An 18113-nucleotide genomic window follows, 5' to 3' on the forward strand; every position below is an offset into this window, starting at 1 on the left:
ACACCCATACAGATCAGTGATCTCAATCCTACAACACCCCATACAGATCAGTGATCTCAATCCTACAACACCCATATAGTTCAGTGACCTCAATCCTACAACACCCATACAGATCAGTGACCTCACTCCTACAACACCCCATACAGATCAGTGACCTCAATCCTACAACACCCATACAGATCAGTGACCTCAATCCTACAACACCCATACAGATCAGTGATCTCAATCCTACAACACCCATACAGATCAGTAACCTCAATCCTACAACACCCATACAGATCAGTGACTTCAATCCTACAACACCCATACAGATCAGTGACCTCAATCCTACAACACCCCATACAGATCAGTGACCTCAATCCTACAACACCCCATACAGATCAGTGATCTCAATCCTACAACACCCCATACAGATCAGTGACCTCAATCCTACAACACCCCATACAGATCAGTGACTTACTCTATGTTTATATACCCAGCTACAAAAGCAACGTGAATAGCATACATGTTGGTTAATATATGAAGAATTACTCATATTCAAGTGATATTGGATTGGTTTGATGCACAAATGAACATACTGGTATGTTGTGTGAACTGATGCTCATGAACTGATCACGAGATGTAAAGTTTGGAATCCCTTGCAGCATATCGTGATAAGAATAAAGACACTCTGGTAACACTTGACTGATTGTTTCAAACAACACAATCTGCAGTGTTTGCCCTGATATTCTGCAAATGTGTGACATCTCTCTCACCTCGCTCGCCTCTCTGGGGACAGTTGACAGATGGACCGCCAGCGCTGGTCCAGGGTTTTGCGAGTATGCTGTAGAGCATTGTACTCAATGTCTGTTGGGCAGGCGTCGGAGTCATGGAGCAGCACTTCACACAAGTTGAGGACCGACGCCACACCAGCGCTGTGCTGCTCAATGTCCTTCTGAAGCTCCTGGAGGCACAAGTGGAACATCAGAAATCACACACATCACATATCACACACATCACATCACACACATCACACACCATCACACACACACCATCACACACACACCCCATCCACCAAAAGGTCTATTGTTAATGACTCGGTGTATCATGGTGCAAGGAGACTGTATGAAGCAGCAGCATGCCTACCTGTTGTTGGTGAATCTTGGTCTGTATCTCTTGCCAGTCACAGTCGCTGTAGACAACAGCGCCACCTACTTCCTTTTCCATGTCTGACAACCATCGGCTCAGGTTGCGCATACTGATGTCTAGTTGTCTCACAGCCAGCACCGTCTCGTGCAGCTTCCTCTTCCTGTAACATGGGCAGAGCACATTAGCCATCACCATGGTAACACTTGAAGATGACAATTGAAGAGAGAGAGAGAGAGAGAGAGAGAGAGAGAGAGAGAGAGAGAGAGAGAGAGAGAGAGAGAGAGAGAGAGAGAGAGAGAGATCTTCTCCTTATGACTAATATAGAAATGTCTCACCTGAAACTGACAACTGACTGCAAGTGCTGCCATCTATCTTCAAATTTCTCCATGCGGTGTTCGATGTCCGTGGCTCGGATGTCACTGCTGACCTTCATCAACCGATGACCTTGATCCATCAGCTGGTTCTTCTCTTGTTCCTTTGCCATTAGCTCGTCGTGAACCTCCTGGAGATTAGAAAAGATGACATTACATTCTTACTGACTGAGGAGAATATGATCAGTGGTAAAACTAGAAAACAGCTGACATAAACCTGCAGAGGGACATTGACAGTGGACAATACTGGACTTTGTCAACACAGAGAGACCACTGACATTAGCCTTCCTAGGGAGACAGTGGACAATACTAGACTTTGTCAACATAGGAAGACAGCTGACATAAGCCTTCCTAGGGATACTGTAGACAATACTAGCCTTTGTCAACACAGGAAGACAGCTGGCATTAGCCTTCCTAAGAAGAGTGTGGACAATACTAGACTTTGTCAACACAGGAAGACAGCTGACATATGCCTTCCTATGGAGACTGTAGACAATACTAGCCTTTGTCAACACAGGAAGACAGCTGACATATGCCTTCCTAGGAAGAGTGTGGACAATACTAGCCTTTGTCAACACAGGAAGACAGCTGACATATGCCTTCCTAGGGAGACAGTGAACAAAACTAGACTTTGTCAACACAGGAAGACAGCTGACATATGCCTTCCTAGGAAGAGTGTGGACAATACTAGCCTTTGTCAACACAGGAAGACAGCTGACATATGCCTTCCTAGGGAGACAGTGGACATTACTAGAATTGTCAACACAGGAAGACAGCTGACATATGCCTTCCTAGGGAGACTGTAGACAATACTAGAATTGTCAACACAGAAAGACAGCTGACATATGCCTTCCTAGGAAGAGTGTGGACAAAACTAGACTTTGTCAACACAGAAAGACAGCTGACATATGCCTTCCTAGGGAGACTGTAGACAATACTAGACTTTGTCAACACAGGAAGACAGCTGACATATGCCTTCCTAGGGAGACATTGGACAATACTAGAATTGTCAACACAGGAAGACAGCTGACATATGCCTTCCTAGGGAGACTGTAGACAATACTAGAATTGTCAACACAGAAAGACAGCTGACATATGCCTTCCTAGGAAGAGTGTGGACAATACTAGACTTTGTCAACACAGAAAGACAGCTGACATATGCCTTCCTAGGGAGACGTTAGACAATACTAGACTTTGTCAACACAGGAAGACAGCTGACATATGCCTTCCTAGGGAGCAGGGGACAATACTAGACTTTGTCAACACACGAAGACAGCGGACAATCCCATGTGAGGAGAGTGATTTCAGTCTTAGTTCGATCCATCTTGACAGCCAGTGTACACGATTGACAAAATGTGTGGCAATATTATTCATAATTAGTACATTCATCTAGACTAGTATGAAATTCTACTTGCACACATCTTCAATACTCTGACACTTCCACACAATGATCGACCCGCCTACCTGTGGGCAGGGAAGCTTTCTGCATTACTGTGTTCTGTGAGAGTAACAGTGACCGCCAGAGGGCGCCTCCCCTGCTGCCACCTCCCTGTATACAGCACTACACTACCACAACACAGGTGGGCAGGAAATGTCGGACAATTCCATCAGCTTAATACTGTTTCACAAGATCAGAAATCTTACTCCTTGTCACTTCAGAAGTTGTAACCATCTGGCTACTCAGATGTTGCTGTATAGAGAGGCAGGGCTGACCCACTACCATTTAGATGAACGCAGCCATATGGTGCCCACATGGGCTGGCTTCACCTCCAGCTGCCACACCCATGGGGGAGTACAGGCGGCTACACATAGACCCTTCTACTGTGGACACTGATAGAACTCAACACTGTTTAAAGTGGATATTGGAATATCTAGATATAATGTAAATGGTACATTGAGATTACTGAACACTTTGTTAAGTGGACATAGTGATAGCTAAATATGTTCATATTGTGATAGCTGAACATTTGATAAAGTTTCCACTGTGATACCTGGACACTTCATAAAATGGAAACTTTCATAATCTGACACTTTATAAAGTTGCCACTGTCATACCTGGACACATCATTTGGTACAGATGCCACTGTGACACTTGGACACTTCATAAAATGGACACTTTCATAACTTGACACTTTATAAAGTTGCCACTGTGATACCTGGTCACTTCATTAATTGGACACTGTTATACCTGGACATTTGGTAAAATGGACATTGTGATACCTGGACACTTCATAAAATTGACATTGTTGTATCTGAACATTTGGTAATGTGGACATTGTGATACCTGGACACTTTGTACAGTGGACACTGTGATACCTGGACACTTCATAAAGAGGACACCATGATACCTGGACACTTCATACAGTGGAAACTTTGATTCATGGACACTTCATGTCATGAAGTTGATAGAAGAACTGACACAGAAAACAGACTGTCTGAAACACAGCCCCTACATCCCTTACAGCCCCGGGACACATCCCCTACAGACACGGGTCACAGCCCCTACAGCCCCGGGACACAACCTCTACAGCCCCGGGACACATCCCCTACAGACACTGGTCACAGCCCCTACAGCCCCGGGAAACAGCCCCAGGACACAACCCCTACAGCCCCGGGACACATCCCCTACAGACACGCGCCACAGCCCCTACAGCCCCTATAGCCATGGGAAACAGCCCCTACAGCCATGGGACACAGCCCTTACAGCCATGGAACACAGACCAGGGACACAGCCCTGGGACTCAGCGCTTTCAGTCTCGGGACACGGCCCCTATAGCCATGGGATACAGCCCCTCTGCCCTAGGACAAAGCCCCTACATCCCTAGGACACAGCCCCGGGACATATCCCCTACAGACATGTGACACAGCCCCTACAGCCATGGGGCACAACCCCTACAGCCCCGGGACACATCCCCTACAACCCCAGGACACATCCACTACAGCCCCGGGACACATCCCCTACAGACATGCACCACAGCTCTTACAGCCCCGGGACACAGCCCCTACAGCCCCAGGACACATCCCCTACAGACACGAGCCACAGCTCTTACAGCCCCGGGACACATCCCCTACAGCCCCGGGACACATCCCCTACAGACACAGGTCACAGCCCCTACAGCCCCGGGACACATCCCCTACAGACACGAGCCACAGCTCTTACAGCCCCGGGACACAGCCCCTACAGCCCCGGGACACATCCCCTACAGACACGGGTCACAGCCCCTACAGCCCCGGGACACATCCCCTACAGACACGAGCCACAGCTCTTACAGCCACGGGACACATCCCCTACAGACACGAGCCACAGCTCTTACAGCCCCGGGACACAGCCCCAGGACACATCCCCTAAAGACACGAGCCACACCTCTTACAGCCCCGGGACACAGCCCCTACAGACACGGGTCACAGCCCCTAAAACCAAGGACACAGCCCCTACAACCCCGGATCTGCCAGTGCATGTCTAGTATGTGTAATATTTCTGTATACGTCTTTATTTGGAGACAAGGTACAGTATGTGTGACAGGGTACAGTGTAATGGTACAGTGTCAGGGTACAGTATCAGGATACAGTTGTACTCACAGTTTCGAGCCTGTTGAGGAGGTCCTCAACATGCACCTCGCGACTCGAGGTCACAGTGACCTCCATGTCCTTTATCCAGTCCAGGAAATTCTGGACCCTGTCTGAGAAGCCAGACCAGCGACACATGGCATCCCGGAGCCGCTGTTCCCGGAGCCGGGCCTGGCTGGCCAGCTCGTCCCACTGTTTGTTGAGGAGGCGGATCCGCTGGGCCAAGATGTTCATGTCCTCCGAGTGGATCCTTCGGGACAGATTCTTCTCACGGGATAACAGCTGTTGGCGGCGGTCCTCCGAGTTGGCGAATGATGTTGCTATATCCTGTAGAAGTAGGTACACTACTCATAAGTGACATGTTGATGGCAGCAATTTGGGTGGGGTGGTGGGTGGGTGGGTTTTTTCTTAATCATAGTGAGCAATATCATAGCTAACTCACATGGACACTGGACATGGAAACTGGTAGAAGAGAAAAGGGACTATGACAAGTATGTATGGGCTGCTGGGGATCTAGTCTCCTAGCAACCCCCAGTGAGTGAGTGTGTGAGTGTGTGAGTTGGGTTTCACACCGTTTTTAGCAATATTCCAGCAATATCACGGTGGAGGACACCAGAAATGGGCTTCACACATTGTACCCATGTTGGGAATGAAACAGCAACCCCCAGATGATTATGATGACGATGATGATGTTTATCCTTAGTGCTTAAGGATCACAGAGCTGATTCTCACTCAGCAACCCCTTCAAACCAGTGGATGACAAGGGTCATATGTATGGTCGAGTCGGGTATGAAGGGTGAGATGTGTATTTTACCTTGGTGTTGTTCAGGTCGGCCTGGAGACTGTCGTACTCTGTGGGCAGATCGGATGCCAGGATCTGCCGGGTTTCCCGGAGCCATGCCAGGATGTCGTCAATGTCCCCCTCACACTCCTGCCACTCTTGCAAGAGCTCCTCCAGATGCGTGCGGTGGTGCTCGAGGCAGCTGTAGCTGTCACACCAGCTTTGCTCCAGCTGGTCCATGTTGACCTTCAGCTGGTCCCTAGCTGCTGGGTCAGCCCGCTGTTGGAGGTCGCGGCCTATCTCATGGATCTGCTTGAAGCTGTGCTCCTGGAGGCGGAACTCTTGCTGGGTTGTCTGCCATAGTGTACCAAGAACTTCATAATGCATTTCATTGATATCAATGATATGGTGAACTTGCATCTTTCATTAATGATATAGTAAGTGAGTGAGTAAAATCGTTAGGGACATCAATAATCGGGGACACTTGAACTTAACAGCGAAATCTAAGTCTGGTCTTCATCTTGCCACATTATCCCTACACTACCTCACCACCAGGACATCTGAAAGTATGAAAATTTATCTCTACTTTAACCTATGTAGTTAATTCCCCTGACCTTGACCTTCTGTAGCATGCTGTTGATCTGCCGAAGTGAGGCTGCCTCAAACTCGAACTCCTTCATAGCCTTGTTCTTCTCCTGCAGCCAGACTCGGAGTTGCTGACTGAGGTTGTTGTCGGTGTCCCACTGCTGGACGCTGCTGTCGATGATGGCTTTACGTTGGTTGGCCCGGCGCACGACGCTCCTCCACTGCTCAGACAGGAGGTGAAGCTTCTGCTGAAACTCTGCAGGGTCATCAACGTCTCCTGCCTGCAACATCTTCCCACCATCACTGACAATGGCATGGAGCACCTGCTGCCGACTGTACATCTCCGACTCAAACTTCTGAAATGGCAGGAAATCTCATCATAAGACAACCACATATATATGTGAAACAAGATTCTCCCAGTAGCCACAAATATTAATTTTTTATTTCCTACAGTGTGCACAGACATTATCACACATATTTCTCTCTTCATTAGCAGATTTTCTTTACCTGGCACATCCTCTGTTGATCCCGGAGGTCCAATAGATTCCCGGCTATGTCTACTGCCAGATCCTGCTCAGTCTGGGCCAGGAATGTCATCCAGGAATCACATTTGGAACTGAAGTCCTGCTGCACCAACACGTTGGCCTGTAGACTCTTGCTTCTTTCCCCACAGCTGCTGTGGAGGCGGTGCCAGCGATGGTTCAGCTCACTCAACTGGTTGGCATCCCGGTCACCTAGAGCCAGCTTGTAGCCCATGATGTTCAGACTGTCCAGTTTGACAAAGTTGTTGGTGAACTGAGACTGTAGGTCCTTCAACTGGTTCAGACGGTCTCTCAGATCAATCTCATCTGATGACTTGTTTGGATCGGCCTGTTCCAGGACAGTCTCAGCATGATTCAGGAAGATGCGGAGGACTTCGAATGCAGCCCGGAACTGGTCCAGTGAAGTCAGGTCATCTTGGAGGGCTGCAATGTTCTGTGCTAGGATCTGGCGAAGTCCAAGGAGTCGTTGCTCAAGTCCGGAGTGTCTGGATGTCATCATCAAGATCGTGGATGGCTCCATACTTTTGGCAAGATCATCACTCAGACGACACAGCTGAGAAACACGACTCTGGATGTTGTCAAACTCTTCCTGAAGGTTCTACAACAAAGGATGATTATTAGTTCATAAACATCAGTTTGGATATTTTGTGAGGTTGTGTACACATTCAATGACATCCTCTGCCTGATCCCTACCTTGCTCTGCTCCAGACACTGACTGCGTGAGGCTGGGTCATCAGGGCGGGTGGTCAGACCGTGGCACACCTTCTCCTTATCATCTAGCCAGCGCCTGATACTGTCATACTCAGACTCGTAATTCTGCCATCGCTGCAAGCACTGCTCAAACTGCTTACGCCGCGTTGACAGATCAGCAGAAAGTCGGCGCCATCTGGGGTCAGAAGCAGTCAAATGTTTAAGGAATACTTCTTATCCATCTGTGTAAACTATGTAACATTGGAATGATACAAGGCAGACCCACACACAGCTGAGGCTGAGGTATAGAGGAATGAAGCGTGAACAACACTTTTACATACCTGTTTTGGACATCTGCGGCAGTTTTCTGGATGTCAGCAGAGATGGGGGCGTCACTGACGGTGGTGAGCTGCTGACCCAAGGCAAGGAAGGCGTCCCTCTGGTTCTCATGGTGATGGAGCTCGGCCTCCAGGGTCTGCAAGGTCAGTCAACCAATCACAACTGTCCTAAATGATTTCATGATTACTATATCTTCAACTGTCCAAAATGATCGTTATGTCTTCATCCAATAATTATTTCCAGTAACTCAATGGTATTGCAGATTATTTATTGTCACAATTGACTCACTCAACCATTGCCCCCAACTACTCGCTGACACTCATCCTGACACTAGAGACGTGACTCACCCTGAGTTTCTTGACCTGCTCAGTGAGCGTGGAGATGTCGCCGCCCACTAGGGTGTAGCTGTTGAGGCAGTAGTCGATGTTGGTGAGCACCTGCATGAGAGCCTGGAGCTGTGTGGAGTAGTGACCCCACTCTCCAAGCATGCCCTCCAGGGTGGTCTCCAGCTGGCTCAGCTGCTCCTCAAGATGGAGCCACTGTCTGTTGAGTCCGTCTAAGCTGTCCTGGACTCCACGCCGGCACCCGGGAGAATCCACACTCAAGTCCATCAGGTTTCCAGCCAGAGACTTGACAGCCAATATGTCAGATTCCTTGACCTTCAACTGACGCTGTAGTTCCTGCATAAAATGTATCAGCACAGCTATAGCAACTGCAACAACAGTTCATTTCACATGGGCACTGTACAAGCAAACATCTTACGGTCATAAACAAATCAGGGCAGGTAGACTGGTCTGCACACCACGTAGATTTATGCACCGTTGATTATGTTTATACCTTTATAAACGCAAAGTAATATGATGACAATTCTTATAAATATCTAAGTTAAAAATAATAACTACACAGGCTGTTTCTTTAATCATTAATTTAAAAAATGTTAGCCAATGATACGAAACCAGTTACATCGATCAGCGCAATAATGTAACCAAAGTCCCACCCACTTCAGTCTCAACCAATCAGGAAACAGTAGTCTGTTAGTGATGAAAACATAAACACAAACAAAGTGCTTGGTTAGCCAATCAAATACCATGTAATTACAATCCCATCTGCTTGACTGGAAATAAAAGAAGCCCCACCAACCTCCCATTGATCACCCCAACCCACCCTGCATTCATTGAGTGTCTGCCGGACGCCAGACGCGGGACCAACAAGTCCATAGTTCTTTATCTTGTCCTCCTGTTCTCTGAACCAGACCTGGAGCTGAGACATAAACGTCTCATAGTCCTCAAACTTGGACGATAGTCTCTCCAGCGTCTTTAGCCTGTCATTCACTTCTCCCGTGAATATCTTCCATTGACGGTTGAACTCGCTCAGCTTCTCGGCAAAGTCCAGTTTCTCCGTGTCCTCCTCCGGGATGTGTGGCTGTAGAACCTGCTGGTTGACAAAGTCCACAGTTAGCTGCTTGCTGCTCAACTCAATCTTGTAGCCCTTGTACTTCTTCAGCAGGACCTCCATGTCAGCCAGGCTGTGGATTGGTTTGTTCTTGTCCTCCCGGAGCTGTGTCCGGATGATGTCCAGCCACTCGGCCAGCTCATGCAGGGCCTGTCGGGATGGCATCAGGTCCATCTGGGCCTGGTGCAACGTCTCCTCGGTGCGGACGATGTCACGCTGGAGCTGGGCCCACTCTGTCTCGTACCCCTGGAGGCGCTCACCGAGACCAGTGGTGTTGTATGATGAGCTCATCATCAACTGACGACCAACATTTAACACCTTAGAACGAAGAGGCAACTGGTTCTCAACCTCCTTCTGGAACTCCTGAAGAATAAAACAAATCGGTTTCAAGTGTTGGGGTGTCATTGGATTAGGGTTTTATAGGATGGGATGTCACAGGTTGGGGGTATTATGGATTGGGTGTCATAGATTGGGGCAATAAGGATTTGATGTCATGAAAATAGGAAATTAAAGAATATTATGTAACCTAGTAATTTGCAATGTTTCTATGCAGACATGATCCAGGGCTAATGGACGGAACTTTCATTTGTTTTTTTCTTGATTGTCAGTTTAAGAGGATTTGACATTGAGCACCAGCTTTTCTTAGCTGGTTGACAGAGATGGCCACAAAGATGAAGCAGGACCTACCAGCAACTTCTCCACCTTGGCTCGGATGGCAGCCATACTTTGTAGATCCTGCTCACTCAGCTGCTTCAAACTTGACAACTTCATAGTTGCTGTCGTCAGCCAGGAGTTCAAGATGGCCGCCTCTGCTTCAAATGTCTGCAGTTGGTCACCCAGTATTTCAGTTCTGAAGGAAGGCAAAACAGTGATGGTCTTTGCAGAGTGACTTTATTACATTTGCAGTAGGATTAAGGTGTTTATGGGTGCCATTTGGTACCAAAAATATATCTGTTGTAATAGTTCTCCAGTAAGCAATACTAGTCAAATGATACGACCAAAGTATTGAATGTTACTAATAAAGGTTGTTATTTGAATGATAAAACTATATTGCAGTGCCATGTTGCATTCTTATTGTGAATGTTCCCACAAAGGACTCCCTACTATCAGTTTATCGGTAGGGTAACTACAAGTAAGTGTATGGATGACAACATCTTCGGTGCACACGTTAACATTGCTATAAATACAGTGTATAAATGATACAGGCGATAAGACAGCTGTAACAAACTTTACCTTTTGAGATCCTGAGTCAGGGAAGTATTGAGGTCTACCCATCTATCTGCGAGTCTTGCGACGGAGTTCTCCAGTTCGGGGCAAGTAAGGCTGTGCAGAATCTGCTTTCCCTTGTCGACCACCTCAAACACCCAGCCTTTCTCCTCGGCCAGCTCACGTTGTAGCTGTTGATATTTTTCCAGCTTGGTCTGGATGGTTGCCATGGAGTCTCCACTTGCGATGGCTCCTGGAATCTGTTGCTCGATGCTGCCCAGGGAGCCCTGGAGCCGGGTCAGCTTCACATCCAGGTCCTCCCACTGCCGCACCAGTCGCTCCAGCCGCTGGCCGTGCAGGCTCGCCTTGTCCACCAACACGTGGGTCTGGCTGCTTAGGTGGTTGTGCTGGGTCTGGTGTCGGTCTCGTACGGACACCGGGCACTGAGACGCAAGCGAGTCCAGCATGGCCTTATGGACCTCAAGGTCACTGAAGAAATCCTGGCAACCGAAATGACAGATGTTGAGAGTCAATGTTAGGGAGAGTTGATGTTAGGAGAGTCAACATTAGGGAGAGTCGATGTTAGGGAAAGTCGATGTTTAGAGAGTAGATGTTAGGGAGTGTCGATGTTATAAGAGTCAATGTTAGGAGAGTCGATGTTAGTGAGAGTCGATGTTAGGAAGAGTCGATGTTAGGGAGAGTGGGAGAGTCGATGTTATGAAGAGTCGATACTAGGGAGAGTCGATGTTAGGGAGAGTCGATGTTAGAAGAGTCGATGTTAGGGAGAGTCGATGTTAGGAAAGAGTCAATGTTAGGGAGAGTCGATGTTAGGAAGAGTCGATGTTAGGGAAAGTCGATGTTTAGAGAGTAGATGTTAGGGAGTGTCGATGTTATAAGAGTCAATGTTAGGAGAGTCGATGTTAGTGAGAGTCGATGTTAGGAAGAGTCGATGTTAGGGAGAGTGGGAGAGTCGATGTTATGAAGAGTCGATACTAGGGAGAGTCGATGTTAGGGAGAGTCGATGTTAGAAGAGTCGATGTTAGGGAGAGTCGATGTTAGGAAAGAGTCGATGTTAGGGAGAGTCGATGTTAGGAAGAGTCGATGTTAGGGAGAGTCGATGTTAGAAGAGTCGATGTTAGGAGAGTCGATGTTAGGAGAGTCGATGTTAGGAAGAGTCGATACTAGGGAGAGTCGATGTTAGGGAGAGTCGATGTTAGAAGAGTCGATGTTAGGAGAGTCGATGTTAGGAAGAGTCGATACTAGGGAGAGTCAATGTTAGGGAGAGGCGATGTTAGGAGAGTCGATGTTAGGAGAGTCGATGTTAGGAGAGTCGATGTTAGGAAGAGTCGATACTAGGGAGAGTCGATGTTAGGGAGAGGCGATGTTAGGAGAGTCGATGTTAGGAGTCGATGTTAGGAGAGTCGATGTTAGGGAGAGGCGATGTTAGGGAGAGGCTTTATTAGGGAGAGTCGATATTAGGGAGAGTCGATGTTAGGGAAAGTCAATGTTAGGAGAGTCGAGTTTAGGAGAGACGATGTTAGGGAGAGTCAACGATAGGGAGAGTCGATGTTAGGGAGAGTCGACGTAAGGGAGAGTCGATGTTAGGGAGAGTCGATGTTATACTTGATGTGAGGGGGAGTCGATGTTAGGGAGAGTCGACGTTAGGGAGAGTAGACGTCAGGGAGAGTCGACGTCAGGGAGAGTCGACGTCAGGGAGAGTCGATGTTAGGGAGAGTCGATGTTATAGTTGATGTGAGGGGGAGTTGATGTTCGGGAGAGTCGATGTTAGGGAGAGTCGACGTTAGGGAGAGTCGATGTTAGGGAGAGTCGATGTTAGGGAGAGTCAACGTTTGGGAGAGTCCATGTTAGGGAGCATACTGATCATCATTACCATGGTAAGGCCTTTTATTTCCTATTAGTTCTTTAGCACAAAATTGGCCTAAAATTCATTGTAGGCAGTTGAAAAAAAAGAAAAGGTAATTTCAACTTCCAGAGAAGTACTGAATGAAGACTTATATTAATGTCGTATTCACCATTTGTTAAGAATACCGGTGATTAAATGTTGTGTTTCTTTTTCATTTCATCTAATTGTTAAATAGGGTAGGCCCCAAAAATAAATTATCAAAAGTCTTTTATTTTATTTCTAATTTAATTTTTTTTTGTAGGTCCGTCTTGTACACCAACTGAAACAAATATAATACCTCATTTGTAGCAAAACTACAAGGGATTATTTTATGTTATTATTTCATCACCACATTCGTACCTTATGTGCGTTGAGTTGATGCCGTAGATGGATCAGGTCACTGGAGGCGACCTCCTCCGACCTCAGTTTGCCCTCAGCTGTCTCGATGAACTGAGTGTAGTCCTGGAGGAGCTTCTCGTACTGCTCCTGGCCTGATGATAGCTGCAGCACACTGGCCCTCCTCTGCGACACCTGCACATCACATCACATCACATCACATCACATCACATCACATCACATCACATCACATCACATCTCATCACATCACCACACATCACATCACATCACATCACATCACATCACATCACATCACATCACATCACATCTCATCACATCACCACACATCACATCACATCACATCACATCACCACACATCACATCACCACACATCACATCACCACACATCAACACACATCACATCACATCACCACACATCACATCACATCACCACACATCACCACACCACACATCACATCACATCACCACACATCACATCACATCACATCACCACACATCACATCACATCACATCACATCAACACACATCACATCACCACACATCACATCACATCACCACACATCACCACACATCACATCACATCACCACACATCACATCACATCACATCAACACACATCACATCACATCACATCACATCACATCACATCACATCACATCACCACACATCACATCACATCACCACACATCACATCACCACACATCACATCACGTGACATCACCACACATCACATCACCACACATCACATCACATCACCACACATCACCACACATCACATCACCACACATCGCATCACATCACCACACATCACATCACATCACCACACATCACCACACATCACATCACATCAACACACATCACATCACATCACCACACATCACCACACATCACCACACATCACATCACATCACATCACCACACATCACATCACCACACATCACATCACATAACATCACAACACATCACATCACCACACATCACCACACATCACATCACATCACATCACATCACATCACATCACATCACAACACATCACCACACATCACATCACCACACATCACATCACATCACCACACATCACCACACATCACATCAAATCACATCACCACACATCACATCACATCACATCACCACACATCACATCACCACACATAACATCACATCACCACACATCACATCACCACACATCACATCACATCACATCACAACACATCAAATCACAACACATCACATCACATAACCACACATCACCACACATCACCACACATCACATCTCACATCACCACACTGACTTTATTTTATAAACAAATAATTACTCTTGACATTGTCAATATGCAGAAACAAGGACCCCTGGACCTGACACCTGAGGTGGCCTGATCAGACCAAGGTCGCATACTGACCACATTAGAAGTAATCATTCATTTTGTTGTACATGAAATTCACTAAAAAGTGTATGAAGCCTTTAAACTGTCTTCTGTTTCATTACAGTAACCTGTGTACTACCAGACGCCATGTTGTTTTCTAGCAGACAAGAATCAATATTCATCATGTCACAGGTTATGTTCATCACATGCAATATTAATTGTCAAATGTTACGAAAAGACGTCATAAGAAAAGAAAGAACAATGTTAACGTTTACGTTTACGAAAGGACGTTTACAATAAACGCCAGATGGCAGTGCAATTTGTCAAACCCTAGAATCGTTTAAAATGTTTTAGAAAATAAGCAAACACGAACACTGAAGCAAACTTTCGGCCAATTTGTATAGTGTTTACAAAGTCACGTTTCATGTATGCCGGTTATGATACGCCTATGACATCACTAATATTTCACACACACCTGCAATACATACATTCCCTGAATTACGCGTACTTTTCGGCATCAACTTACAATTGTCTGTGTCACAAATATAAACGGTCTGGATATAAACAAGCGAAATAAATCTGGTTTGAAAACGAATGCTGGCGTCAAAGAGGAAAATCAATTTTCTTTATTTATGGCAAGTTATTTTTCCTAAAGAATGTGTAACGTTATACATATGCATACAAATCTATTTGATATATATTATTGACGTTCAGATATTAGGCAGCAGTTTGTTCGCACACAGTTTCCGAAAAGTTGTTAAATAAAACAAATTCTTGCACAACGTTCACTTTCCAGATGTTATGAAAATGTGCATCTGAAACAAAACTCGGCATAATAGCACCCTCGTGTTGCACCAAGCATGAACAGTTTTTGGATCATTGTAGATTAATCCTAGTTTAGCATTAAATGAATGTTTATTGAAGGTTGTATACAAAATACATGTACTAGTTACACAGTATACTGTATTTATGAAAAGGTGGTGACGATGCTTAAACGCAACCAACATGTATATACAGTGTGTGTGTGTGTGTGTGTGTGTGTGTGTGTGTGTGTGTGTGTGTGTGTGTGAGAGTGAGAGTGAGAGTGAGAGAGAGAGAGAGAGAGAGAGAGAGAGAGAGAGAGAGAGAGAGAGAGAGAGAGAGACGCCAGACGGTGAGTGCACGAGGAATGATGTAATATATTGTGCACCTCGGCATGCATGCAGTTCTCATATACATGGCGGAACAAGCCGATTAAACTCTGAATGTTTTACAAATCGTACTTTATTGTCAACATCCTTTTGCGCTCACTGACATTCTTTATGGTAAACATCTGATCGTGCTCACTGACGTTCTTTCGTATTGATTGTTCTTTCTTTTCTTATGACGTCTTTTCGTAACATTTGACTATTAATATTGCATACTTTTGACCTTTATTTCAACTTTGTATTTTTTTAACTGGCATCTCATTGTTTTGTATTTTGACCTTTATTAGTAACATTTAGTTCTTTATTCGTAATATCTGACCTTTATTGCGTATATTTGTCATTTCTTTTTTTTCAACTAAGCATTTTTTGACCGAATGGCTGCCCATACTCACTCACCCTGTGCTGTAGATCCATGTCGTGTACTGACCTTATTATCAGGTCATATTGAATGAGTGTGGTATAACCAACTTTTACAATCTGTAATAATGCTCTGTTCAAAGGACACTCACCCTGCGCTGTAGATCCATGTAGTTGGTCTGTAGTGTTCGCAGCTCAGAGGGAAAGACACCTTGTGGATAAAGGGCAGACAACTCTGTCTCCTTCTTCTTGAGGCTGTCGAGCTTGCCTTCACATTGGTGGAGGTGTGTTTCCATCTCCTTGAGCAAGAGACAGGGGATAACATGTGAACACTGTGTATTAGTCTACATCCAACTCTCAATGTCTGTAAATACATCTGTTTATCACATCCCCCTGTCCCTTACACACATTACAGAACACATCATAGGCAACTTGATGTTGGACGCTTACAGAGTTCTGTCAAGACATGTCATGTGACCTGGGTCGGACAGAATGGCCAGCGTCACATTGCAACATGCAAACATTACCTAAATGTAACCCTGCTGCTGCCTAATGGTGTGTCCATCACCAAGGTTGAGCAGAATCCTCGTGATGGGTATTGCCCTGACTTTCATATTTCAGTTTATTGCCATATTGATCAACGCACTGGGATATATACCACAATATATTGCTTATGTGCTTTCATCTGTGTTTTTGTTAACAACGTGAATGAAAGTGGACCCATACATCATACTTATTTGACAACTTTGTCTGCCATGTTGTTGACTGTTGCTGTTCACAAAGCCTGTGTGACACAGATTTTTACAGTAAGCTGGTCGCACATAGTTTCGCTTTTTCGATCCCAGGAATCAAGTTGCTAACATCTGAATTTCATAATTTCATTTCATTTCATTTGTCATTTATATAAACTTTGCCAGATGAAAATATCCATGCTTTTGAAAAACACAATCTACTGGTATTTTCCAAATATAGTGTGACACGCGTTCATTAGCTTTTCAAATCATGGTAGACTGCGAACATCTACAGAATATCAATACCTCCTGGTGTTCCCCTTGCACAGGTTGAGCAGAGGACATGGCTGACACTGTTTGAAGTGACCAGTCAGTAACATCAACACCATCACCATTCTACTTCATCTACATCTACATCTACAACTACATCAATGGAAGCTAACTATAGAACATGCACGTAGCAAACCCCCGCGATGTCCGCACTGCCCTTCTCAAGATGTGTCCATGTACCAACATGACTTACGACAATAGTGTCTGCACTGCCCTTCTCAAGATGTGTCCATGTACCAACATGACTTACGACAATAGTGTCCGCACTGCCCTTCTCAAGATGTGTCCATGTACCAACATGACTTACGACAATAGTGTCCGCACAGCCCTTCTTAAGATGTGTCCATGTACCAACATGACTTTACGACAAAAGTGTCTGCACTGCCCTTCTCAAGATGTGTCCATGTACCAACATGACTTACGACAATAGTGTCCGCACTGCCCTTCTCAAGATGTGTCCATGTACCAACATGACTTTACGACAATAGTGTCTGCACTGCCCTTCTCAAGATGTGTCCATGTACCAACATGACTTTACGACAACAGTGTCCAAGCTGGAAAGCGTGGGCTTAAAGCATGATGAAAGTTTCTACAAGAAAGTGTGTCGTGTGTAGAATACCACAGTTTACCGATTTTCAGGACAGTTTGTATGATTTATGAAGTATGCATTGACTTGAGCGCTCCTGGGATATGTCTCCAACTCTAGAGGTGAGACCTCAAGCATGCCGTCAACAGTGATGGCGAGTGGAGGAGATGGGATCGGAGACTGCAGGACAATGATTTCATGTGACCTTCACCTTATACAATAATTCTCTTACCTCCTTGGTCTCACATCGGTCAGTCGCCTGGTCGGCAAACAAACATGACTACAGCATACATAGACTTAAGTTGAATACAGCACTTAGTACAATAACATTACTATACAAACAGTAAAACTTGTATTATCAGGTCCCTGTTCCACAAAGTGCTACAACTGTTGTAAGTAAATGTTAAAGTATGGGAGTTATGATCATCTTAGTGCTACGATCGCTTTGTGGAACAGGGTCCAGATATAGAATCGGAGATGACTTGAGACAAGCAAGAAGATCGTTACCTGGACAGTGCCCACCAGGTCATCGCTGGTTGCGGACGATGGGGGTCGGGAGTGGATGAGGCGTTGTGTGTCTTGCAGCTGTTTCTGTAGACTGTCCACCTCGTTCTGCACAAAGGAAACATGACAAGATT

The 18113-nt window shown here is 45.8% G+C and overlaps 1 protein-coding gene across 10 annotated transcripts in view; it reads right to left on the reverse strand.

The window, feature by feature from the left end:
- Nucleotides 1-18113, reverse strand: part of LOC139442832 (muscle-specific protein 300 kDa-like) — a 265153-nt gene that overhangs the window by 15692 nt on the left and 231348 nt on the right. For 9 of the 10 annotated variants that reach the window (XM_071223727.1, XM_071223730.1, XM_071223728.1 and 6 more), the window contains 17 exons: nt 17983-18087; nt 17708-17734; nt 15981-16127; nt 12925-13095; nt 10689-11161; nt 10143-10305; nt 9168-9818; nt 8351-8683; nt 8006-8139; nt 7668-7860; nt 6940-7572; nt 6462-6788; nt 5881-6201; nt 5079-5393; nt 1464-1630; nt 1126-1288; nt 756-943 (listed from right to left, as the gene is read on the reverse strand). In XM_071223727.1, the coding sequence (XP_071079828.1) occupies nt 756-943; nt 1126-1288; nt 1464-1630; nt 5079-5393; nt 5881-6201; nt 6462-6788; nt 6940-7572; nt 7668-7860; nt 8006-8139; nt 8351-8683; nt 9168-9818; nt 10143-10305; nt 10689-11161; nt 12925-13095; nt 15981-16127; nt 17708-17734; nt 17983-18087 (4511 nt within the window). The remainder of the gene's footprint in view (nt 1-755; nt 944-1125; nt 1289-1463; nt 1631-5078; nt 5394-5880; nt 6202-6461; nt 6789-6939; nt 7573-7667; nt 7861-8005; nt 8140-8350; nt 8684-9167; nt 9819-10142; nt 10306-10688; nt 11162-12924; nt 13096-15980; nt 16128-17707; nt 17735-17982; nt 18088-18113) is intronic. The other variant, XM_071223729.1, reaches the window with a different exon arrangement.

Source organism: Haliotis cracherodii, unplaced genomic scaffold (assembly GCF_022045235.1).
Source record: "Haliotis cracherodii isolate W230 unplaced genomic scaffold, xgHalCrac1.p SCAF_5, whole genome shotgun sequence".
NCBI classification, from domain to species: Eukaryota; Metazoa; Mollusca; class Gastropoda; order Lepetellida; family Haliotidae; genus Haliotis; species Haliotis cracherodii.